This window comes from Sinohyriopsis cumingii, chromosome 10 (genome assembly GCF_028554795.1).
Source record: "Sinohyriopsis cumingii isolate HCF-2022 chromosome 10, ASM2855479v2, whole genome shotgun sequence".
Lineage (NCBI taxonomy): Eukaryota > Metazoa > Mollusca > Bivalvia > Unionida > Unionidae > Sinohyriopsis > Sinohyriopsis cumingii.
The window spans coordinates 95,657,744-95,685,655 of record NC_142970.1 but is presented as its reverse complement, the minus strand read 5'-3'; the positions used below and the strand labels follow the sequence as shown (position 1 = coordinate 95,685,655).

The 27,912-nt window shown below is 34.7% G+C and overlaps 1 protein-coding gene across 5 annotated transcripts in view; it reads left to right on the top strand.

Moving 5' to 3' along the window:
- LOC149790609 (microtubule-actin cross-linking factor 1, isoforms 6/7-like) overlaps positions 1–27,912 on the top strand; it is a 376,630-nt gene that overhangs the window by 220,269 nt on the left and 128,449 nt on the right. For all 5 annotated transcript variants that reach the window (XM_089972718.1, XM_089972715.1, XM_089972716.1 and 2 more), the window contains exons 28-34: positions 23–124; positions 4,220–4,387; positions 14,040–14,195; positions 21,219–21,413; positions 21,758–21,886; positions 22,388–22,558; positions 25,835–25,990. In XM_089972718.1, coding sequence (XP_089828844.1) covers positions 23–124; positions 4,220–4,387; positions 14,040–14,195; positions 21,219–21,413; positions 21,758–21,886; positions 22,388–22,558; positions 25,835–25,990 — 1,077 coding nt within the window. The remainder of the gene's footprint in view (positions 1–22; positions 125–4,219; positions 4,388–14,039; positions 14,196–21,218; positions 21,414–21,757; positions 21,887–22,387; positions 22,559–25,834; positions 25,991–27,912) is intronic.

Sequence of the window (27,912 nt, the reverse complement as noted above, 5' to 3'; positions counted from 1 at the left end):
ATTTTTTGTCTGTTTTATACAGTCTATAAACTCATGGTTGCCATTGTCAGAACACAAGCTTGAAAATATGAAACCAGTATCAAGCAATCCAGAGACACTCCGTAGTCAAATTAATGAACTTAGTGTAAGTACTGCATTTTATATTCAAATGCTTATTTGTCTATTTATATAATTTAAATGTGAAAACATCATGCTGTTTAATTATGCCTGTGTATGCCTTTACCATATTCTGTACAGTTCTACTTTTTATGCATGTCTCTACCTTATTCTGTAGAGTTCTACTCATGTCCTTCTGTCATGTATGTGCATGTCTCTACCTTATTCTGTAGAGTTCTACGCATGTCCTTCTGTCATATATGTGCATGTCTCTACCTTATTCTGTAGAGTTTGACCCATGTCCTTCTGTCATATATATACATGTCTCTACCTTATTCTGTAGAGTTCTACTCATGTCCTTCTGTCATATATGTGCATGTCTCTACCTTATTCTGTATATTTCTATTCATGTCCTTCTGTCATATATGTGCATGTCTCTACCTTATTCTGTAGAGTTCTGTTCGTGTCCTGTCATATATGTGAATGTCTCTACCTTATTCTGTAGAGTTTGACCCATGTCCTTCTGTCATATATGTACATGTCTCTACCTTATTCTGTAGAGTTCTACCCATGTCCTTTTGTTCTGTCACATGTGTATGCCTCTACCTTATTCTGTAGAGTTTGACCCATGTCCTTCTGTTCCATTTGTCACTCATGTCCGTACATGGTACATTTCTTTTCTTCTTTAAAACTTCTGAAGAATTCAAAGAATTGAAACCAAAAGAACTGAGGCCAAAATAAATTTGCTATGGGCCCTGATTCAAGCAGGTTCAGGCCTTTTGCAATTTTGCCATTTTCATTAATAGAGTTATGGGGGGCCCCGAGTGGCCGAGTGGTCTAAAGTGCTCTCTGTTATGGATCATTGCCATCTCACTTCTGTCTGCGTGGGTTCAAGTCTCGAATTCAGCCATTGTGGGTATGTGAGAAAGCTTGCTAGTAGCTTCTCGTGGGTCAGTGGTTTTCCCGGGTTCTTCCTCCACCATTAATACTGGCTGCCATGTATAGCCTATCATGTGCCAAAAAATGGTGTTAAACCCTACAACAACAACAACAGAGTTATGACTCCTGAAAACTTAAGAATTTTCCATGCATCTTGCACTAAGCATAATGAGCAGGCAGTCTAGCCACATAAGTGTTCACTAAATGAAGTTTATTTATTGCAGAGCTCTATCAAAGCAGGTGTTGACATTTATGGATGATTCCATATGATTTCTTTACTAATATGTACATCTGTGGAATGCCGATCCCTTTGAAAAAAATATGTTGATGATAAGTAAACCCTTTTTTTAATTTCATTTATTTCATGAATCAATGGTGTAACTGCATTCTTCACTATCAGCATCATTTGGAACACATCTATAGTTGTCTCAGTTTGTGGTTTCATATGGTATCTACTGTGGATAGTAGTCCTGCATTTGATGGACTTGCCCTTATCTGGTATGATAAATTAATTTAGATTTTCAATCACATTTAACATTTGTTCTTATTAGTAGAAAAGTATTGGTATCCCAGTCAGTTTGGACTGATTTGGAATGTCCTTGGTCTTTTCCATCACAAGCTAGTAGAATTTTCAGATAGAAATAATTGCCATTTTGAATTGCCCCCAAGTCCATGCTTGGTGTTTTCATAACAACTTCATCAAAATCACAATGACTAGATGACATGTCATCACCAACAGCAACAAAAGCAGTAATTGCTGACAATTAAAATTTGGATTTCTTCAATTTTTTAATTTCAAAGTTGCTGAAATAACATTAAAAATAAAATGTGCCTGATTTTAATTTCTGTTAAAATGCCATCAGTTGTTATTTTTAAAACCTATCATGTTTTCAGGGTCTGCTCTACACATCTGGACAGATGTTTCTCCTCCAAAAACAATTTGACACATCTAGACAGATGTTTGTTCATCAAAAACAATTCAACACATCAAGACAGATGTTTGTCCACCAAAAACAATTTAACACATCTAGACATATGTTTGTCCACCAAAAACAATTTGACACATCTAGAAACATGTTTGTTCACAAAAAACAATTTTGACACATCTACACAGATGTTTTTCCACCAGAAACAATTTGTGTAGTATCACTATGATTACTTTTGAGTCTCTGTCAGAGAGTTAAAGTTAGTTGGCCCACATCGGAAAGAGATGGATATTCTGAATGAGTTTGCATTCAGAATAGTTTCTGCTTAGCAAACAGCAGAATTTATGGCAAATAACCTAATTTTTACTGCCATATGCATATTCCACAAGAGTTAACTATGTTGAATGGTAAAAATCTGGCAACCTTTATAATCATAATGTGGCAACTAAAAACTAAAAATTGTACTATTTAATTACATGCATATACCATGCTACATTTCAAGCACTGGTTCCAGTCCAATATCTGACCTCACTATCTAAAACTTAAACTCTTCTTCATAATCTCACTTTTCCCACTGTTAAAACGAAGTCATATGAACAACATTCTTTTGTGTACCATGGCCGAGTTATGTGGATGGAATTGCTGATTGATCTTGGACACGACGACACTAATCCCATTCAAAAGTGCTCATAAATCTCACCTTTTTCAACTACAAGAACAGACTGACTTAAAGCCTTAATAATATTTACTTCCTTAATTATTTTCAGCTTGGTTTTTTAAAAAAAATTCCATGGTATTTGTTTTTGTAATTTTGTCATATATGTTTTATGTCTTATCTAATATTGTAAAGCACTTAGCACTTAAGATTAGGCGTTGTACTAAGTACACATTATTATTATTATTATTATTATTAATTGCACATGAGATAATCTTGCACATATATTTTAATTCACACCATACTCTCTTGTTTATTGTGAGATTGACAGTCGCTACGTTAATTGGCCATCTTCACATGTGACTGTGACCAGTCTGGTTTACAGCTTATAAAGGCAGAGATAATTATTGGCATATTTAGATTAATCTCCGGTCAAATACATGGCCTGTTCAACTTATCTCAGCTAGTGCTTTGGGTCCAGAAAGATGCAAAAATATGTTGTAGAATTAAAAAGTAAAATTACTGTCTGTCAGAACATTTATGTGGACTTTGTTAAAACATTTATTTAATATTAGCTATCATCAGAAGAAAATGCAGTTCAAGGCCCTGCAAATTTAGGGTTAGAGAATATTCAGAGCGGATGTTTAGATCAGTGGTTCCTAACCCAAGGATCGGGACACAAAACTGGATTCCCATTCTGTTTTGATTATGTTGCTGAGATCAGTCTTAATAATTTAACATTTCCTTCCCAAGTTTTTTTTTAGCACTTGATGGGTGACAAAGCTAACACTTCAAACCTAATCTGGGTTGCCACTCAGAAAGGTTAAGAACTGCTGGTTTATTCAAAGCCCTAATAAGTACTTTTCAGCGGCCGACCTGAGGTTGAACCAAGATGATGACAGTAGATAATTGTGTTAGACATTTACTTAACATTATAAAAACATGTATGCTTATTTTTTAATAGTTACTTAATCTGCTATAAGTAAAGCCTTTAGTTTTTGTCATCTTCTACTGTACATTCCTACTCAGTATATTTCTGTCTACAATTTCAATGTTGACCAAATTATTAGAGCTTGGTAACTTAAAATTTGAAATGGTTAGTACATTTTCGGCTCCACTGGTACATTTTTGTGTATTAAGCATTGAAGAGGGGAACATTATTAGCCCCACTGGTCCATTTATTTATGTATCAAGTACATTTATAGCTCCATTGGTCCATTTTAGTGGTACATACTAAACTGGTCATTTGAGTTTCACTACATTTTCAGCTATCATTTAAAATATTTGAGAATAACAAGAACCATTAAGTCTATTGCAGGTACATACAAGTCAATCCAACTGCAGACAACATAGATCTGAGTCTGCCATCACAGGCAGATCAGGGTCTGTGTTGTTTGTTCCACTGATTATTCCTGACAGATTGCATAGGCCTAGATCTGCCAGCACATTTTTAAATCGCAGATCTTGGTCTGTGCAGTTTTCAGTTAGACTCAACTTGTAAGTAAATACTTAGTGTTTCAGTAAATAACTTTTCAGCTGTTAAGAGATTTGGAACTTTACCAATCAATTAAAGTCCTGTACAGAGTTTTGTTTTTCACTTCAGTTCTTCAAGTCCCAGATCCACCCTCATGTATCTGACATTCAGCAGATGAACCAGGAACTGGCCATACTGAAGGACATGTACCCTGTTGCAGCTGAGTCGCTCCTCGGGCCTGCTGAGGAAGTCAACACCAAGTGGGCTGACATCATCAAGGGAATAGGAGAAAGACAGGTGATTTTTTCTTTTCTTCCCATGATTATTAAATGATGTGTGAGGCAGTTAGTGCAATGTAGACAGCTGTAGTGTACAGTATTTAGGTTATAACATGTAGTGGACATATTCAATATTCTTTTCTTCTCAGTTATTATGATCAAAATATTTGAAGGTTTGTTTGATCTTTATTGACAGGTAGTTCTGGGTATGAAGAGGTCCATTGAACTGACGCAAATATCATAAATGTACTGAGCTGGATTTTGAGACTATGCATTGTGTTAACCAGTAGCAATAAACTTTTATATTTGAAAAGCCATTTTTGATTGGCTGAGTTTGGCAACCTGATTTGAAAAGCCAGTTTTGGCTGAGTATGGTGACTTGATCTCAAACTCTAGCTATTTTATAATCTGAAGAACTGACATGACCTTCATTACTAAAGCTGTTATTGGCAGTGTCTGATTAGCTCTGTTAAAAATCCTGTAGGATTCAAGGACGACTTGACCTTGAACTGCATGTCCATAACTTGATGCCTGTAGGTCTGAAAAAGAAAATTTACTGTTAAAATAGAATTTGTTATACTTTATTTTTCTGAATGCTAAGTTTAACATCATAAGGTTATTACTGAAAGACATCTATAAGACAATACAGAAAATGCAAGATAGAAGTCACTCAAGCTTAACTATGCATTATTTGAAATATAAAAGAAAATCTAACACTTGATCCCAATAAATGAAATATTGGCAAACTCAGAGTATATAGGAATTGTGGCGGTTACTTGAAAGTCAAGAGGATTTTAAATATTCTTCATTATTCTTCCATAATGTAGCTTAAATATACAGTAGTCCCACATGTATATATATATACATGTGGGACTACTGTATATATAAATACTGTATATATAAATATACAGTAGTCCCACTTCTTATGGCCAGAATTCCTTGGCACCGATGAAGTTGTATTCAAAAGTACCCCTCAAGAACAGCCACTATATTAATACAAAAAAGTAAAATGTTCCCCTCACGAGTGGCTACTTTTTTCCTTCAAATGTGTCCAGAACCAATACTTAATTCATATCGTGACATAAGGTAAGTAATCAGATCATCTCTATCATCGATACATGTCTCCCAATATCAAATTTCTGTTACTGAAAGAAGAGGTGACTAAAGTACATGTAATATTAAGATTAATATTGTATCATTGCCTATAAAAGCGAAAGTTTACAGGAAATGGGCTCAACAATGTTATGATAGAGTTTTGGGTTTCACACATCTGTTGAGTTCTTGTCTTTGATAATTAGAGCCAGATGTAATTGTCAAGATCATAATAGGGTCAGCATAGGCTAAAAATAGATTTTGTGCATTAACACACATACAAGTTAACCTTGACCTTGAACAAAACTGGGTACCAGACATAGACCTAAAAATCACGTGACAACACATCAATAATTGTCTTTATGAAGAAGGAATTTTGTCCACTTGACAAAAGCTTTTTCATCTGCATAATTAAATTGCATACAGTTAGCAACATACGAATAAATTATTATCAACATTGACATGTCAGCACATACACAGAGACTTATTATTTTAGAATAAGGTTGGTTATTCTACTCGATGACATCAGGTGAGGTGGGGAGGGGGGACTTGCTAAACAATTTTATGCTGAAAAGTCTCAAATAAACAATGTTGTAACCGATAAGGAGGTTGTTCAGCAGCAGTGGGAAAATGGAGCAAATGGAAAATTAATTATATATGTACTAAGATTTAAATGACATTTTTATATGGTTTTGCAATGTGCATGACAACAATACCTGCTTGTATATCATGCTTATGCCAAGAATAAGAATTAATAATGTATATTCAGTTGAAATAAGTCTATAACAAGAAAAACCTTTTAATAAATAATGTTACTTTTAAACAAAGATATTAAATGAAGATGTTAAGTGCTTTGAAGTATGTAGCTTTCTTACTACGTACATTACATATACTTCTCACAAAAATTTAGTCCCCCTCTGGAAAAGCCACCCATCTTATAAGACCACTTTCCCAGTGCAGAAGGGGTTTCTGTATAAGAGGGGGACCACTGTACAGGAGATCTAAACATGTTATTTTTCACTGAGCTAAAAGGGAAGGATTATTTTGTGATCAAACAGTTGCCCAATTAAACAATTTTATTGATGATACCCCCAAAAATATAGAAGTTGTTTAGAAGGATCTTACATTTGAGCAAGTGGTTGAAAAATACAGTCCCCTTAGCTTGTGTAGATATCATGTTGTAGCCATATAGCCTTCACACAATAATATACATGCTTGTGTGTTATTTTTTATTTTTTTTATTATTCTCTTGCCAGCAAAGATGTCTGGAGATTTGTCCATATGTCTGTCCTTTTATCAGTCTTTCATTTGTAGGCATAGCTCCTGTATTGTTCAAGGTACAAATATGGTACCCAAATTAATAGTCCTGGTATGCCTTTTCCTATTTGCCATAATGATGATGATAACTTTCATTTGTTTATCAGTTCATCCATCCAGCCTTATCCACACTTTCATTGGAACAAAACTCCAGAATTATTTAAGATATCTCTGAAATTTGGTACATATATTGTTATACTAGCATTGTAAATGACTTTTGCTATTTACAAATTCTTTTTAGTTCCAATATTTTTAACATTTATTTACCTTTTATGTTTTTCCATCCATCTTTCATACTTTCATTTGTAGGTATCACAATGAAATTTTGAACCATATTAAACAAGTGGTGTAAATGTGTCTTCACTATTAAGACTACCTCAGTTTCAATACTTTTAATGTATTCGTTATTGATCAGCTCATCCATCCATCCATCCATGCATATCACTTTTTTGTCCACAACAAAACTCCAAATTTATTCTAAATATCACTATTAAATTTGGTAGACATATTACAAGAATGGTGCAGATGCACCTTTTGGCACTAGGAAGTCCTCACCTTTTGACACAAGGAAGTCCTCACCTTTCAACTCTAGGAAGTTCTCACATTTTGGCACTATGAAGTCCTCACCTTTTGGCACTAGGAAGTCTTCAGTTTCAATACCTTTTTTACTTTTTTCCCAGAATAGTTGGTACGTTGACTGGGAGCCATGTTGGCTTAGTGATTAGCATGCTGGAATCATGACCAAAAGGGTTATGGTTCAAATACAACTTTCATACCAGTCAGGGTAAGCTATCGTGATGTGTCCTTGGGCAGGGCACTTTACTCCAATTGCTGCAGCACTGAATAAGCTACCTGTGTTGACGTTCTATAAAGCACCAAATCAAACAAACTCCATCAATCGATCTGTCATTCAGGCTTGGAGTGAATCTCCAAAACTGAAGTACGACACTATGAAAAACTTGGTGTATATATTGGACTGGTAATCTAAATTAGCCTTTTGATGCAGAAAACATATTACCTTCAATATTTTTTAGGTTTATTTCTGAATCTGTCCATCATCAATCAATCATCCACACTTTTTGGAGCAGCAATCCATACACAAAACTACATGCATGTTTTGTTCTGAGTTGGCAGAAGAAACAAGATATGGCTTATTGATACATCAAGGCCAGGATCAGCTAATACTGTTGTACTGCTTTTCATTGAGAATTGGACCTTGTTTTAATGTTCATTTTTTTTCTCCGTTAACTTTACAGTGTCAGAATTGTGCAATATTTTACGATATTGAACTCATGTGCAAATTGATATTACATTCACGTGCAAAAAGGAACTGCACTCAAAATGAAATAAACATTAAATTCCATAGCGTCTTTTTGATAATTGAAATTGAAAGACTTCATATTTTTCCCACATTATGATTTGAAACATTCAATGACAGAAACAGAAACAGATTTGCAGATGTCAACACGTTTCTCACTCCCTTCTTCAATCCGATGTATTTCATGTGGAATTGTCACATATAAATCCAGTCCATAATCACAAAATTTCATAGAATCAACAAAAATACCAAAATCTATTCATTCCAGATCAAATGGAAAAGTTGTTGCAATGCACATTCATTCACGATATGACTCCAAATTTCAATTTTTACTAGACACGCCATTTTCTTTTGAAAGTTATATCTAGCACACGACTAAGTTAAAATTTATCTAGGCAGCATTATGTGCGCATTAATAATGTTATATAATGATGAATCTGCGGTTCTGTATTTAGTTTGGAATACGGCATACATTCAGTTACATTGTTTCTGGTAGTGTATTTTTGTTTATATAATTAAGCCTTAGGCAGAATAAGAAAATGAGCATATAATAAAAAGGTTACTGCATTTATATGGGAAAATGTGAACTCATTTTGTTGGATAGATACATTTCACTCCCAAGGCCATGCAGTATTTCCATCTGAAAACTTGTTCATATTTTCCCATACAAATGCAATAACCTATAATTATAAAAAAGAGTGGTCTTACACAAGTTAAAATAAATTGTTTTTGTGTTTAGTAAGAAGGCGTTTTAAAGTGATAGACTTTCTTTTAATAGGGGACAACTATATTTGAATAATACATTGACCTAAATTGAATAAGCACTCACATATGATGCTATTACTAAAGGTTACCTGTACTTCTGTAAATGCAAACATCCTATGTATGCAATCTTGAACAAATCCTTTTATCAACTTATAACCGTTTTGTCAGGGTGGATGAAGTAGTAATTCTTTCTTTGTTATTTTTGTAATATTTTAGTTTTTAAATAGGATCAGCATCAGATTGTATGCAAAGTCATCCACTGCTGTCTTCATCGAAATGCACATTTCTGATGACAGCAAGGTGTCTTTAGATCCCCCCTCCAATCCTCCAAGTGTTTACTGTCTTCTCTGCTCAGAATTAGTGCTTGCTTGGCATCTTTGTCCCATCACTCTCCTGGCAGGATATAATGACACCAATCGAACACTAATTGAGCCTGAATCAGATATAAAATATTTGAAGATTTGTTGTGTGTCTTACATACTGAAGTTTCACATGTTATGTATTTTCACTTCAGATGCAAGTGAGTAATATCAAGGGTAAACTTGTCTGCACAGAGTGATCTCCCTTATTGTTTCAGCACACAGAGCTAACATTTCTCCATCTTTTCTCTCTCCAGTAATCTCATTCTGTCTAATTCTCTGTCCAGTCTGAAGTTTGATCCATCGTTCCTTGCTCTGATGTTGATTATTGTTATAGACAGTTTATAAATAACATTTGTTACAATGCACAGCATCATGTAATGCATTTAATTATCACAATGTAACAATGCACAGTAAGATATTTCATTTCCTGACATTTGTATGAATTACATAGTGACAATGCACACCAAAAACATAACATATATATAATATGAAAGTTACATTTACTATTGTAACAGTTGCTAAACTGAGAACGGATTGACATCACGATTATTACTAATTGTTCTTTTATACCAATTGCACTTCACAAAGTATCGAAAAAGATGGTCTCTTTAAAATTAGATCCCAGTGCTGTGTTAATCAAGGTTGAAGGGATCTGAAACAATTGAAGTTTTTTGTGTTCATGTCCAAATGACCTCAGTGCTAATTAGTTGACCTCAATGCTAATTAGTTTTCATAGATTATCCAGCTAATCCATACTCCATTTTCAAAGATGTGATTTTTTAATTATTGCAGTTCTCGTAAAAGAAAATCAGATTAAATCTATTCACATTTGGTAATGTGGCAGCAATCTTTTAGAACCAAATAAAACTTACTTTTTTTTGTTAAAAAGACCTATTTACTTCTCAATTTTTTCATGGTTTTTACAAGAAGGGACAAATTCTATACTTAGATTTAAAGACCATAAAGTGAAATTACTTTTATCTTGAAACTTATTGTTTATGTTTAGAATAGTTTCTTTTGCATATTCTACTGAGTTTGCAGAATGTTTAGGAATATTAAGTTTGGGTCCCCAGATCCAGATTTGAGCCATGGACACCCTGGGTTTTAGGCATTTTCAGCCACTTTAAATGTGACTTGTTTCAAATCCTTACTGCATAGTTTGACACAGCAGTAGAATGTGACTCAGTGTGGAAAAAGCATGCCAATTTAAGGTTTTGTATGTTATCAAAATTGTATACTCAGTTGATTATATGGTTACATTTGATACATTTTGTGCTTGTTAAAGAATTTCTCTTTCTTTTCATCTTTCTGTTTTGATTGCATGCTATTATTTGCTGTAGATTTGATAGGGCTGTTCCAGTAAAACATACCTGGGACCCAGGAAAGGCACTTTTAATGTAGGGTATTTACCCATAGGTACAATTTAGAATTTTCTTTTCATCTTAAATGTAACTATGTGAAATCAAAGTGCCCTAGCATATTTTTTTAAAACTGCCTTCCCTGGGTACCATGTATGTTTAAATGGAAAAGCCCTAAGGTTGCTTTCAAATTTTGCCTGTGTACCATATTTAGATGCAGTCATATTTTGATTTAAAAGAGAAACCTGACTGTAATTTGATTTTATTTTTGCAGTATTGTAATTTTTCTATAAATGTGTCAGACATTATACATGAGATTCAACAAGAACTTAATTGTGCTAAATATTCAAACCATGCTCATTTCTTAACTCAACTTGTCACAGAGTTTATGTTATTGTTTGTTGTCTGCTTCCATCGTCTTTCTGTCTCTTAGCTCAAGTTTGTTATTGATACTACTCCTAAACTGCTTGGAGGATTTCGATGAAACTTTGCACACACATACATCACAAGGTCTAACTACTTGGACATATAATATTCAAAATCTTGTTATTGCCACTCCACCTATATTAATGATCATATCTACATAGGGTTTTTCACTGAAAAGACTTATCATGTCTGGTGGGTCCCTAATAAAAATGTTGCCAATTTGAAAAATCTTGCTATGACTTTCTCCTTGTGAATAGGTCCTAAATGAAAATCATATTGCTTGCACTTCCAGTATCGTCATCACGGCTGTCAATTTGAAATCTTTTAAATGGATGGCCATTTCAGCATGTTGCTTTTATAATTAAAAAAATGCCCCCTTTTTGATGTCATGTTGGTCATAAATGAAAATATTGCCACTCAGACATCATATATGGCCACCACAGTGGTCATTTTAAAATGTTGTTGTCAGTACTTTTCCTAAATGAATGATCATATCAAGATTGCACTCTCACCTAAAACTTCTTATGATCTCTGGTTGGGTCTAAATGGAAATGGTGCCAATCTGATATCCAATATGGCGACCATGGAAGCAGTCTTGAAAATCTTGCTATCACGACTCCTCTCACATGGAAAGTTTTATCTTGATGAGTTTCTCACCAGAAATTTTTTGTGTAATGTCTTTCTGGTCCAAGATTAATACTGTGATGATCTGGTGTCCAATATCCAATATTCAGTGTCCAATATGGCCACCACAGTGATGTCCAATATCCAATGTCCAGTATGATCACCACAATCGGAATCATGAAATCTTTTTATCGCTGATCTTAAATGGAAAGTCATTTTGAAATGGGGTTTTCATCAGAAGAGTTATTATGGTGTCTGATTGGTTCTAAAGAAAATGATGCAAACTAACCAACATTATGTTTAACGTGGTCGCCATCTTTACTCTTCCCAAATGGATGGCTGTATGAGCAAGGTGTTTTCATCAGCAAATATTTACGCACCTTAGTTGATCCTAGGTGCTAGTTGTTCATCCAATATGGCTGTCTTTAAAAGTTTGTGGTCACTACTTTTCCTGAATGGCTGCTCATGATGACATGAGTTCTTTTTTTTTTTACCAAAAGACTTTCTGTTTATGTCTGCATGGTTTATAAATGAAAATGATGCAAATCTTACTTCCATTATGAATACAGCAGCATCTAATTTTAGAAAATTTTGTTATTGCTAAAGAATATCAGAGCTGCTCTCATCATGCAACAGCCAGAAGGAAGAAATGGTTTTATCTTGAATTCTTGGAATTCATTTCCGCCATTAGTGTCAGTCCATTTTGAAGACCCTTGTTTTGTCACAGGGAGATCCTGTCAGCTTTTAAAAAAATAGTTTCAGAATAGTGTTATTGTTTTAATCATGGTGTGCACAGGCTTGTAGAGTCAGTACCCAGAGGTGGTAAAGTCATTACTTAAAACCAAATATTACTGCAAGACTTTCAAATACATATTTTAGGTTTAAAATATTATAGTATACATTTTCACAAACTATATATATATATATATATATATATATATATATATATATATATATATAATGCTTTGCATTCAGATATTTCTTGTCTTAGACCTTTCTATAATTGATTTAATGTAAATCTAGAAATTTACCAACATTTCAAGTGTTTCTCCTTAAGAAGAGCCATGGTACTGTGGTAAGTATAGAATTTGTCAGCGACAGGAGCCATGGTACTGTGGTAAGTATAGAATTTGTCAGTGACAGGAGCCATGGTACTGTGGTAAGTATAGAATTTGTCAGTGACAGGAGCCATGGTACTGTGGTAAGTATAGAATTTGTCAGTGACAGGAGGAGTTGGAAAAAATACCCAGAGGTGCACTGAGACATAACCAAGTAGCTATGTTTCGAAAATCCATTACTTTTTTGTCCTTTCTGGTTCATTATTACTTTGAATTTTAATTGAATTAATGGAATTCTGAATAACAATTCTGTTTTCTCAAAAGATCTATTCATAATTTGGATATTAGACTGTTTCATATGAATTTCAGGTCAGTGTCTCCTCTACATATTTTGTAAAACTTAATCTTCTACTGCATCATCATCTATTCCTTATCCAAACCCCCAGTCTCTATAAAAATTGAATGGCTCTGTTGTCTTAAACTAAGTACCAGAAAGTAGCAAAACCAACAAGTTTTATAAAATTTACAAATAGTACAATTCTTTAAGTTATAAAACGAAAATTTAAGAACTTACTCTTGTGAATTAAATCCAAAATAATCATAAAAGTTCCATCAGAAGTCCAAAAGAATAAATTGTTCTAAATTAATTCTAGGTCTTGACTGTGCTAATAGCCTAGAATGTGCTGATGTGCCAACAGTCTTGCCACATCACAATGATGTAATCCAGCATGTCTTTGAATAAGTTCACAATAATAATAATGTTTTAGTCTAAACATTCATATTAGCACTTTGTTATTCCAATAAATAATTTAAATAAAAATTATTCCTGTCAAATTAAATCACAACAGTAAATATTTCTGCAGATTGGAAATAAAATATGAATAGATTTTGGAATATTTGTTCACTTATTTCTCCATATGTACATGCTTACAACTCTGTGTTGCAATAAGACCCCTGCTGACTTGTGTTGCAATACTCAGTTGTACCAACAAAAACTTACCCCAAACTGTGTACAGGTTCATTTTCTAGAACCTTCTCTGGTCATAATCAAAATTGGGTCTAGAACCTGAAAATATATCTGTGCTAATTGACAAAAGGTTAGCAATGTAATAGTTATTTACACGTGATCAGTTGCAATCAACAATCATGGACAAAGTTAAACACACAATGTTGATATATGTATATATATGCAGTAGATGCTGATTTTAATGAACTTGGGTATACAACATCTTCCATGTAAAGAAAGAATTGATCTAAATATTTTTTAAACCAAAGTATAAACAAACAATATACAGTGGTCATTAAAATTTGATAGATTCTACTATGTTTGACTGGTTCTGTCCTTTTCCAGGCCCAGATTAACACTGTGCAGATCAAGATTGGAGACCTGGATAATGCCATGTCGGATGCCATCTTGGTTCTCAAAAACTCGGAGCAGGAACTTGCTTCCCTTGAAAATGTCAATGGAGATCCTAAATGTTTGGAGACACACATGAAAAAATTACAGGTTTGTCAATTCTCAGTGCATTGGTTCCTTTCTTATACAGCAGAGAATTTTCTAAGGTGATTTAGAAGGGTTTGTCTCCCTTCATTTTGGGGAAGAACTTAGAATACACAGCTTACTGGGGTAAAAAACACCCAGCTAAAATTGGGAATTCTGCATAATTGTAAAATGTTGATCCATTAGTGCTCTTCTGAGGACCAATACAGAATCTATGCAGATGAAAAGTACTCTGATGCAGGATGAGGTAGCCCCAATGAAAAATGGCCATATGTGAGAGGACTCCTACAAGGGAGATGACTGCAAAGATATAAATTCTATCAAGCTTTACATAGTCAAAATTGTGTTATTGGACACCTGCATATAATGGACACTTGCTCATGCCATGCATTTCTTGATACTTGCTTATACCAGACATTTCTGGCTTCTATTTCTTTTTAATCTCTACATAAGGTCTATAAAGGACAAATTTATATGGTCCCCGGAGCATCCTTCATGTGACTGTATCACCAGTAAGATTTATGGTCCCTTGGGCATCCTTCATGTGGCTGTATCACCAGTAAGATTTATGGTCCCTTGGGCATCCTTCATGTGGCTGTATCACCAGTAAGATTTATGGTTCCTTGGGCATCCTTCATGTGGCTGTATCACCAGTAAGATTTATGGTCCCTTGGGCATCCTTCATGTGGCTGTATCACCAGTAAGATTTATGGTCCCCGGAGCATCCTTCATGTGACTGTATCACCAGTAAGATTTATGGTCCCTTGGGCATCCTTCATGTGGCTGTATCACCAGTAAGATTTATGGTCCCTGGGGCACCCTTCATGTTACTGTAAGATTTATGGTGCTAGACATGGAGGCATCTTGGTTTGATTCTGAAAATTGATGTTTAAAAATTCTGCTACTTTAATGATTAGTTTCACATGCATAGGACCTTTACATATGAATTCAATTTTCTATGGGTTTTACTAACTGATTCTGTTTTCTCACACTGGCATGAGCATGCCAAATGAGAATGTTACTTTTAACATGATGATATATCTTGGCAGAGACAGTGGCAAGAATCTGTGTTAAAGTTTTGTGTTTAAAGGAGACTAGAAATTAAAATTTTTCATTTTGCGTATGTAATTCTCTACAGATTTTAATTCGACTGTAATGTTAATAAATTAAATATCATAAGCGGTAGTGATTATATTGCGTGGAAGATACCATGATTCCGTAAATTGCTGAGTTTTTCTGAGTTTTGATGAGATGACAGATCACGTGGTACCGTGACGCAATACTAGCCAGTCCTCGAATACAAACATAAACATTGGTGAGTGAGGCAGACAGGAGGAGACCACATTTCAAAAGTTGAATCTGCAGTTTGATATAATAGTTTATGTACTGTACTGGTCAGTGCTAAAATAATTTTTTTAGGCACAGTCCCTGGGCTGGTGACTTAAATAAACTGAAGTCCTGAATGAAATTTCACAAGCCCGGACAGTTCGTACCTGTCAACTCTCAAGCCGGGAGAAAAACCTCCTGATTTTGGGGGTATTTCCTCATCTACCTCCCGATCTCGTAATATCTCTCAATTTTTTGCAGCGAAGTCCCGATTATTACATTATGTCTGTCAATTTTCATTTGACAGAAGAAAAAAACCCAACCCCAAACCATTTATAAATAGATATAACGTATGCAATCCAGTCTAAACTGCCACACTGCAGACATTGTAGCGATATGACTGAAAAAATTTTAAAGCTACGTTAAAAATTCAAATCATATGCACACACGTCTAAATCTGGCACTGGACGAAATAATTAATATCACACAACAGTATTTTTCTTCTTTTTTTTCTTTAGTAAATAGAACGTGAAGATTAAACATTATTCAAGTAAATTTCAGATGTTTTTAAACAACAACAGTACTATAGCAAAAAAATTTTTACAAGAATAAAATTGTCACCAATTAGCTTAAATAAATGATCACTGTGAAATTTTCTCTGCAAACAAAATCGCATCTCCATTTCCGCCAAAGAAACTCTGCCAGTTAACACCTGACATTCCTCTACCGTATATGTAAAGTTTAATTACCATGATTAAATTACAAGGAATAAAACTAAATATACCATGCAGTATATGTGGCCCTAAAGAACTACTTCTGAATAAATATTTTATTCAGCAAACAGTGTTACATGCATTAAGACTTAAACCTAATGAAATAAGGTGGGGCATAAAACGTGAGAAAAACAGTTGCCACATGTACGGTAACTTGTGACTGCAGTTTTGAACTGTTAAAATAAAGTCCATGGCATCGTAAGTAACAACAAAATAGGCATCGTTTATTTGGTAATCAATTGCTGGTGCTTACACATACACACACTGTCGAACATGTTTCTCTGAAGTATGTCCGAAGGGCTGTCCTTTTCACAAGATCAATGCAAGGATAAGGATTATGTTCATTAGTCACACCAGCTTTATTGTTTGCGTACTTAAATCAAAACTTTAGCTATTTTGCAGTTTAGCCAGAGCTGACCAGAATATGCAAACCGGGCTTGTCCTGGGGGAACAATAAGGCATATCACAGGGAGAAAAGGCACGTCCCATGGGTGCTTGCACATTGGGGCATAGGGTTGGGGGTTGGGTCAATAGTCCCCCCCCCAGTTTCTATTGTCCGCTAGTTAATGTGAAACTTTGACCTCTTTTCTTTTAATCGCTGCTATTTAAACTGCCCAAGGAATAGTTTTATATCAGTTCCAATCATTACAGATTACCGTTTATACATACTTACATGTATACAATGAATTTTTTAAAAAAATGTTAATTTTTATAAGATTACTGAAAATTGTGTTTTCTTGAAACACGACAGGTTTAGAATCTTATTTTTAGCAAAGCTTCCATTTTGATTAAAATCAAATCTAAATTTCACCTAGGACAGTGGTGATTTGATTTAGATTGTGCCGTGTTAAGGCATGTATGTCAACATCTTGAAAATACATTTACTCATTTCACAAGCACGATCAAAGTTTCCTCAGGCAAACAATTTTTGTTTCGACAAGCCTGACGGGCACCTCACTTTGAATACAGGATGGGCCAGAGCTAAAACCAGAGGGGCCCAGGGTGTCGGGCTATCAGATTTGCTTTTAGCCAGGCCTTCTGCCTATTTTCGTAACTCACACATTTAACACTTTTCACAGGATTTAAAATGTCCAAAGGCATGTCTGGAACAGCACCAACTTTTAGTCTAGGCCTAGCATTTGATTTCCTTGAGCTGCCATTTTTTCATGATCCCTCTCGTAACATTCCTTTGGGAAATGTAATGAGCACAGAGTGCTGTATGGTGTTACTTTGAAATCGACTCGTTTGTGATAATGTATCCATTCTTTCATTATGCCTTTATCTTTCGGAAAAGAAAAAAAAATGTTGTCCACAGGCTTTTCTTAATGTTCTATTACACCCGTAAGCAACGCAAAACGGTATTGTCTTTTACTTTGGCAACTCCCACTTGGGCTGCTGGAGTCGCTACTATGACGTCACATCCCGAAAGTAACTGAATAGGCACGGAAATTTTGCATATGAGGTCATGGAAATTCAGCTCCTAGAATATGGGCCAATATTTAAATATTGGCACTACAGTCGCAGATGATACTTCAGAATCAGGTTTTCTGCTATAGTACTTTTATTATTATTCTATATTTCCATTGGTTTCTGGTCTCCTTTAAGATTTTTCTGTTTGGATATAATATTGAAACCAGTTGGAACATCCTCTGATATTTCTGATATGAGTTGAATAACCGATCCCCACTGAATGAAATTTGGAGTTAATCCTTGTAATGATGATGATGTCTGACTGTTGTTAATGTCCATCCATCTGTCCACCATTAATACTGGCCGCCATGTATAGCCTATCATGTGCTGCAAAATGGCATTAAACCCCACAACAACAACAACAACCATCCATCTGTCTTTTACCACTGTCTGACTGTCTTTAATGTCCATCCATCTGTCTTTTACCAATGTCTGACTGTCTTAATGTCAATCGATTAGTCTTTTACCAATGTCTGGGGGCCCCGAGTGGCCAAGTGGTCTAAAGCACACTCCATTACGGATCACTGCCATCTAACCTCTGTCTGCATGGCTTCAAGTCTAGGATTCGGCCAATGTAGGTATGTGAGAAAGCTTGTAGTAGCTTCTCATGGGTCAGTTCTTCCAGGGGTTTTCCCGGGTTCATCCTCCACCATTAATACTGGCCACCATGTATAGCCTATCATGTGCTGAAAAATGGCATTAAACCCCCACAACAACAACAACCAATGTCTAACTGTCCTATATGTCCTTCCATCTGTCTTTTACCAATATCTGACTGTCCTTAATGTCCATCCATCTGTCTTTTACCAATTTCCTTATTTTCTATCCATGTGTCTTTTACCAATATCTGACTGTCCTTAATGCCCATCCATCTGTCTTTTACCAATTTCCTTATTTTCTATCGATGTGTCTTTTACCAATATCTGTCCTTGATGTCTATCCATCTGTCTTTTACCATATCTGACTGTCCTTAATGTCCATCCGTCATTTACAAATTTCCTTATTTTCTATCCATGTGTCTTTTACCAATATCTGTCCTTGATGTCTATCCATCTGTCTTTTACCATGTCTGACTGTCCTTAATGTCTGTCCATCTGTCTTTTGCCAATATATGACTGTCCTTAATGTCCATCCATCTGTCTTATACCAATTTCCTTAATGTCTATCCATCTGTCATTTACCAATGACTGACTGTCCTTAATGTCCATCCATCTGTCTTTTACCAATATCTGACTGCCCTTAATGTCCATCCATTATGTCTTTTACCAATTTCCTTATTTTCTATCCATGTGTCTTTTACCAATATCTGTCCTTGATGTCTATCCATCTGTCTTTTACCATGTCTGACTGTCCTTATTGTCCATCCGTCTTTTACCAATTTCCTTATTTTCTATCCATGTGTCTTTTACCAATATATGTCCTTGATGTCTATCCATCTGTCTTTTGCCAATATATGACTGTCCTTAATGTCTATCCAACTATCGTTTACCAATGTTTGACAGTCCTTAATGTCTATCCACCTGTCTTTTGCCAATATCTGACTGTCCTTAATGTCATCCATCTGTCCATTACCAATATCCTTAATGTCTATCCAGCTGTCATTTATCATTTACCAATATCAGACTGTCCTTAATGTATATCCAGCTGTCATTTACCAATATCTGACTGTCCTTAATGTCCATCCAGCTATCTTTTACCAGTGCCTGACTGTCCTTAATGTCTATCCCTCTGTCTTTTACCAATTTCATTAATGTCTTTCCATCTGTCTTTTGTCAATATCTGACTGTCCTTAATGTCATCCATCTGTCCATTACCAATATCCTTAATGTCTTTCCATCTGTCTTTTACCAATATCTGACTGACCTTAATGTCCATCCCTCTCTTTTACCAATATCCTTAATGTCTATCCAGCTGTCATTTACCAATATCAGACTCTCTTTAATGTCTATCCAGCTGTCATTTACCAATATCAGACTGTCCTTAATGTCCATCCATCAGCCTTTTACCACATCTGACTGTCCTTAATGTCTGTCTGTCTGTCTTTTACCAGTGTCTGACTGCTCTTAATGTCTATCCATCTGTCTTTTACCAATTTCATTAATGTCTATCCATCTGTCTTTTACCATGTCTGACTGTCCATAATGTCCATCCATCTGTCTTTTGCCAATATCTGACTGTCCTTAATGTCTATCCATCTGCCATTTACCAATGTTTGACTGTCCTTAATGTCTATCCATCTGTCTTTTGCCAATATGTGACTGTCCTGAATGTATATCCATCTGTCTTTTGCCAATATATGATTGGTCTGTAATGTCCATCCAGCTGCCATTTACCACTTTCCTTGATTTCTATACATCTGTCTTTTGCCAATACCTGAATGTCCTTAATGCCCATCCATCTGTCATGTAATAAATTCTTTTCTGCACCATCAACAGTTACAAACATTTTTGGATGCCTTGAACTTCGGGTAAAATTAATTGCATCAATTTTGGTATCAAAACATTAAAAGTCACATCACAGATTGAAGGCAGTAAAATGGTTTGTGCTCACATCATGGTATCAAAAGACCTATACATTTGGGGGTCAAAATGGCAGAGATCAAGGTCAAAATGGCATGCATTAAAGTGTGGTGCATTGACAGAAATTTAGAACATGAAGAGTTTTGCTCTGATTTGGTGAAAAGAACTAACTTTGTAACACAGGAACACAACAAAGCCATTAGGCTGAAACTTGGAGAACTTGCCATATGATTCTTTACCTTGACTCCAAACAAAACAGTTATTTTATATTTTTATCACATGACTGTGTTATTTACCATATCATAATTTTCATGTATTTAATACAGGTAATAAAACCTTGTTATAACAGCAATCATGGCATCTGAATATATTTTACACTCCTCTGTGTAGATTAGGGAAAAAAAAATTTTATGAGACGATTATATTCTTACATTGCATTTTTAAAATCAGTTTTAGGAATTGTCAGATAATGTTATGGTTTTGCTTGCCAGCAGTAAAATTAAAATTACTTGGGCCCCTTTCATTAATTTAATTTTGAAATAAACACAAGTTCTATATAACATGCTCACCTTTTTATGCTTTCCTTGTATTTTTTTGTTTTGCATCTTTGACAGCACTGAAATATGTTTAACCTGGGTGTGTCATATGGGAGTATGGATTAAACATCTGTATGAAAACACCATATTGAGGATTTCAATTTTAATGATTTGCTGCAGCAGTAATAAAATCCATAATCAGGCATACTGAGAAGATTGATTGGACAGGTTCCACTTAATTTAAATTTGTTTTTAATTTTTTAAATTTTATTTATGGATTTATCATTATTATTATTATTATTATTATTATTGTTATTATTATTATTATTATTATTATTATTATTATTATTATTATTATTTTCAAATTTCCATTGAAAACTAATATCTTTTGTTGCCTTATTCTAGCTTTTACAGTCGGATCTGGTGAGTCAGGACAAGGCCTGTAGGAAGATCAATGAGGCTGTGAATGGCCTTTTGACCCAGGCAGGGGAAGATAACCCAGAAATAAAGGCCAAGCAGACAGAGATGAACGAAAGGCTTAGAAATGTTCAAGCTGATGCCAGAGATAGGGAGGCCAAACTGCAAGAAAAATTAAGACAGGTGAGAAGGACAGAAAAAAAATGACAATTTTGTTCTCTTGTCTGGTGTAGAATTGAAACTTGCCTATCACTGTCAGGAAAAGTAAAATTTGACAAGATTTGGGATCTTCTGTTTCACACACACACACATGCACAGAGAAAAGACAATATTCTTGTCAATTTTTGTTTTTTGGCTAATTTTTTATCTTTCTTTATCACCTGACTACAATTATTTAGGCTTGTAAACACATAAGATACATTTCCATGTTACACACACATAATAACAAATCATTATATCATTATTATATTTCTGTGTAGAAAACAAAGACATAAATGAATGAAGTCTGAATGTTTTCTTGTATCTAGATGAAGAAGTTTGTTGGTGACGTTGATGATATGATGCAATGGGTGAATGAACTGAGGACAGAACTAAAGTATGATGTACCCTTTGGTGCATTACCTGATACTGCCAAGGAACAGTTTGAAGGTTTCCAGGTAATTTGTTTTGGCATTATTTTATAAAATTGTAAAAATAACATTTTACGCATCTATTACGCTTTGATATCAACCCCATGTCACAACCCTTCCATTCCTATTGCTTTAGTTAAGGTATTTCCAAAAATCTCAGTCATTATTAGTTCCAAGGAACTTTATATTTGACAGGTTTAATTGTGCAAATTAGCTAATTGGAATATTATGCTATCAATTTGAATAAAATTTGGAATGTAAAAATTGGGCATAAAAATTTGTGTATAATATAAATTTAATTTGCTTTGGCTACATTTTTTTATCATATATTTTGTAAAAGAAAAGATAAATTCAGAGCCAATTCTTTCGTGCCTTGTTGCAATGTTTAATGGTTTGAAAATTTCATAAGCAAAAATATTGCTGAATATGAAACAACCAGTACATTTTTTCATCACCTCCATTGGGAGCATGATGACAATAAATAGATATCTTGGAACTTGCAAGGCATTTTTGTTTTGCTTCTGACAGAGGCGTCATCAGGAATTCCTCACTAGAGAAGAACCAACAAAAGTTCTACTGGATAAAGGCGGGGAGTTGATTGGAGCATGTGCACCAGAGGATGTCACCCAGATTGCTGACAAAGTTCGAAAGTTACAAGAAAGATGGAATGATACTAAGGAAAGAACACAGAAGAGAAAGGTACATTTAAGTTTTTGACAGGCATGGACTTGTGATTAGAATGCTGCAGGTTTGAATCCTACTATCACATCAGCCGAGGATAGCTACTATGGTGTATCCCAAGGGTAGGCACTGACAACTTTAATGGAGTCAGTATTTGTAGCTCAGAATATGTTTTAAAATGGGAGCAATTAAAGTAAAATCAACATTAAAAGTCACATGATAATGCAATTAACTTTAACAATGCTCTGTTTAATTACATTTAAACCAAATTATGATACAAATTAACCTTTGATAACCAGCCACCTGTTTCTGGACAATCTTTTTATCCATGACTATCTTATAAACTTGCCACATTATAACTTTTGTACCCGTAATTTTCCAATACTTGAGGCCAAGTGAAATCATGATAAGGTCCAATGTCATCCATCATCAGTTATTCACCATTCATCCACAGTTACTGTTTACAACTTCTCATAAAAATATTCAATAGTAACTTGTCATAAAAATATTAAATAGTACCTTGTCATACAAATGTTCAATAGTACCTTGTCATACAAATGTTCAATAGTACCTTGTCATACAAATATTCAATAGTACCTTGTCATGAAGTACTTTTAGATTTGTTCATTTGATCAGCCATCCTGTATGGTTGCCTTTACTAAAAACTCCATTGAGCAACATACAGAATATGACCAAATCTTACAGAAAGCTTCTTGGCATGAAAGTCTTCTAGATTTGTTTGAATGATGCTGATCCATCATCAAAGACCATTGCCAAAATAGAAACACCTTTCAACAACTTTTTCTCAGAAACTTGTGAACAAAATCTGAACACTTTTGGCAGAAAGCATCGTGGCATTAAGTTTTTCCAATTTGTTTAAATGATGCCTACCCCCCCCATCCCCCCACATCATCAATCCACCGATGGGGCCCCGAGTGGCCGAGTGGTCTAAAGCGCTCTCCGTTACGGATCACTGCCATCTCACCTCTGTCTGCGTGGGTTTGAGTTTAGTTCAGCCAATGTGGGTATGTGAGAAAGCTTGCCAGTAGCTTCTCGTGGGTTGGTGGTGCTTCCCGGGTTCTTCCTCCACCATTAATACTGGCCGCCATGCATAGCCTATCGTGTGCTGAAATATGGCGTTAAACCCCACAACAACAACAAATCAATCCACCATTAAAGATGGCCACTGTGACAATGAAAAAGGAAACATTTGAACCAATTCTTCTTAAAAACTACTCAACAGAACTTAACCAAGTTTGATGGGAAGCATCCTGGCTTGAATGTCTTTTGGATTTGTTTAAATTATGCTTCTTCATCATCAACTTTGTCCACAATAACTGAAAATGTATAAACCTTAAAATGACTTATCAGAAACTGCTCAGCAGAATTTGACCAGATTTGACAGAAAGCGGAAAGCATCCTGGATTAGATGGCTGTCTGTGTTGTATGCATGATGTCAATCCACCATCAGATATGGCCAGAATTACTAAATATAGAAAAATCTAACATGGCTTGTTCTCAACATCATTCAGAAGAATTTGCTAAATTTCACCCTAACATAAGCATCGTTCAGAAGAAGTCACTTAAGGGTTTTTCTATTTTTAGTAATGATGGTCACCTATAATTACTAAGAACAAAGAAACTCGTGACCTTAAAATAAATTCATAGAAATTTGATGCAGATGATGGAACTCAAGTCTACAGCCTTCTGGTCACTGCTGCTGTCTTGGATTAACTCCCCTTGCAAGTATGAGTGTATACTTTATAGGTGGGTCCATGAACAGTCTAAGTTGACTCATTATGGCCATGTGCACAGGGATTGTGCTAGATCAGGTTAAATAAACAATTTAAGTCATTTTTATGTGGTAAAAGTGTGTGTTTGTGTGTGTGCATGTGTGTGTGTGCGTGCGTGTGTGTGCGTGCGTGCATGAGTCCCACACACACATGCAGTAAACTCAGGATTTACGCTTTTTTGACTACCAAGTGTCTTATGTTTACACAAATTAATTTTTAAACAAAACAAAAAAATACACACCAAGACAAGTGTATATACATGACATACATGAATGCATAACATGGATTCCCAAGCAGGACCACCATTTTGGGGGGATGTTTGACTGGGATGAAGATTCACCTCCCCATTGATGAAAGGATTGAAGATTATTGTCCATTTGGTATTTTTTGGTGCCCATTTCTTATAATGTGACTGAATATATGCTACTTTTGTAACATAAATAAAGCATTGGGCGATAATGGAGTTATTTTGGTACCTTTGACATAAATGTGAGATATAAGGAATGCATCCCCTCACCTTTCTAATATTTCCCATTGAAAAATTCACCTCGAGTCACTCAAATTTGACATGTACATGAGGTTTCTCAGGAATGCATCATACACATGAATATGTGTTAATTTTGTACTCCATGCTTTTCTTTCCTCTTGACTGTTCAATACATTTGTGAATTTGCATTCACAAGTTGATATGTATCAGCTGTGCAATTGAGCAGTATCAAGCTCACTTGTGTCTCTTGTTTCAAAAGAGGCCTTTTTTTCAAATTAAACATCTGCAAATTCCTGTACATAATAATGAGCTCCAAATTATTTTTTATCTGGACCTTCCATTTATGTGTCTGTTCATTTGTCAGTGTCTATTTTCCTTGTAACCCGAAATCCATCTACTCTGATTGATGATAATTGTATTTGATACACTGTTTTCCTTGTAACCTCTAATCCATCTATGCTGATTGATGAGAATTTTATTTGATACATTGTTTTCCTTTTAACCCGAAATCCATCTACACTGATTGATAATAACTGTATTTGATACATTATTTTCCTTGTCGCCTGAAATCCATCAATAATGACTTATGGATAATGATCATATTTAATACATTGTTTTACTCAATAAAATAGATGACAATCATTTTTCAGTCCTGGATAACGACCATGGGGAGGAGGGGGATGGGATAAAGATCACATTTTTTTTGGTGATACAGATTCGGCTTGTAACTTGAACTCAATCTAAACATATTGAAAGGGGGATAATCATGTGCATTATGTTTCATTGTGGTCAATCAATGACAATGGAAGTTTCGTTAGTTGATTTAGCTTTTGAGATGGGTATGGTGTTGGTGTGAATGAATTGGTGGATAAAAATAAAGTAGTTTTGATATTTCTTATAACTTTTGCCTTTAGTCTGTTTTTTACTTCAGTAAAAACAAAGTTTAGAAAACATTTCAAATGGGAAAATATTATTCTTTTGCTTCATCAAAAATGTACCTATTAAATGTTTCAGAATAAAATGGATGAACACCTGCATAACATAGAGGAGTTCCATGGTACCCTGAAGTCCTTCACTGATTGGCTGAACAATGCTGAGGTTACCATGAGGGGATTCAAGTATCCAAGCAAACTGGTGGACAGGGTGGTCAAGCAGATGGAAGAACACAATGTAAGACAATTTATATTTAGATTTTGCTATGTGAAATTTAGACTTTTAATTTACATTAGAACCGCATTTAATAAAACTCTCCAGGGAATATGCAGCTGTTAAAAACTTGGTATGAAAATATAGGGGACATGGGTTTGTTTTGGATGTGAGGTTGATTTTGCATTTTATCAGCTTGGATAAATGAACTTAGCAGTACAGTTGTCCCTCATTATAAAACAACTAAGTATATCCCAGTCACTGATGTAATACTGATATTATTATTGATTGTATTATATGGGTAGAATTTTGCTTTTTCACAGAATATATCCCAGTACAAGACAACCACACCTGTAGCACAGTACACTTACGACTCTGTGAAGAGTGTTATAGTGAGGAACCACTGTTCATTATAGGGTAACTTCTATATCACAATACACATTTATGACTAAGTGAACAGTGGTATAGTATAGGAAGACTGTACAGTATAATGAAGAATCACTACAGTGTATAAAGTAACTCAGTATAAGGCAACCTTACCTATATCATAGTTCACATTTATAACTCAGTTGAACATCAAGAGTGCTAAAAAAATCTGATAACTCAATGCATAGGGCCCCTCTAATTTTAGATTGGGTCTGTCCTGTCCTGTATTCTAAGTTAGATGCCATTGGGCTTGTCAAAACAATTTATGTTCAAATTGTAGCTATTGCAACATTGTGTGACAATATTAAAAAAGGGGGAAGTTTTTGGCATGTGGAAATGGGAATACGTCCTTGTGGAATTTCAGTCACGGCTTGTGAGTTTATTTAAGTTACCAGCTCGGGACTTGTGTCAAAATCAATGTATAGTATATTAAAGAATCACAGTACAGTGCATAAAGTAACAAGGCAATCTCACCTATGTCACAATACAAATTTATTAGAAGAACCAATGTTAAGTATAAGGCAAACTTTCCTATATCACTGTACACATTTATGACACAGTGAACAGTGATATAGTGTAGAATCACTGCACAATATGGTGAAGAATCACTGTACAGCGCATAAAGTAACTCAATATATGGCAATCTCACCTATATCAAATTTAGTATTGTGAGGAACCACTGTAAAGTATAAGGTAACTTCTCCTATACCACTATACAGTATTATGGCTCCCTTGAACAGAGTTATATTGAGGGATAACCATGCAAAGTATAATGTACCTCTATATAAAGTAATCTTGCTTATATCACAACAGTGCTCTTGTATGACTGCTGAGAGCACCTATACCACTATACAGTAGTGTGGCTCCTTTGAACAGTGTTATATTGAGGGATAACTATATAAAAGTATAATGTACCTATATATAAAGTAATCTTGCTTATATCACAGTACTCTTGTATGGCTGCAGAGAGCAGTATTATAATGGATGACCACTGTATTATGTATCATGTACCCCATTATAAGGTAACAGTGCCTTTATCACTTATTAATTTTATGGCTCTTACGAATGCTGCTATAGGGAGATGACTCTGTTAAAGGGAAATGACTGCTATAGAGATGACTGTTAAAAGTGTATTGTATTAAATTGTATTAAGAATGTATCCTATTAGATTGCAGTAAGATTGTATAATAAATTGTATTAAGAATATATCATATTTGTATTGAGAATGTATCATATTAGATTGTATTAAGAATATATCATAAATTGTATTAAGAATGTATCATATTAGATTGTATTAAGAATGTATCGTATTAAACTATATTAAGAATGTATCATACCTTGTATTAAGAATGTATCCTATTAGATTGTATTAAGATTGTATCATAAATTGTATTAAGAATGTATCCTATTAAATTGAGAATCAATAGCAGAGTAGCTTCTGACAGAATGAAGTTTAAGACTGAGGCTTTTTATGTCCAGTCCTTCCACCTATGATGTTAATAGAAAAAAATTTACCAGGT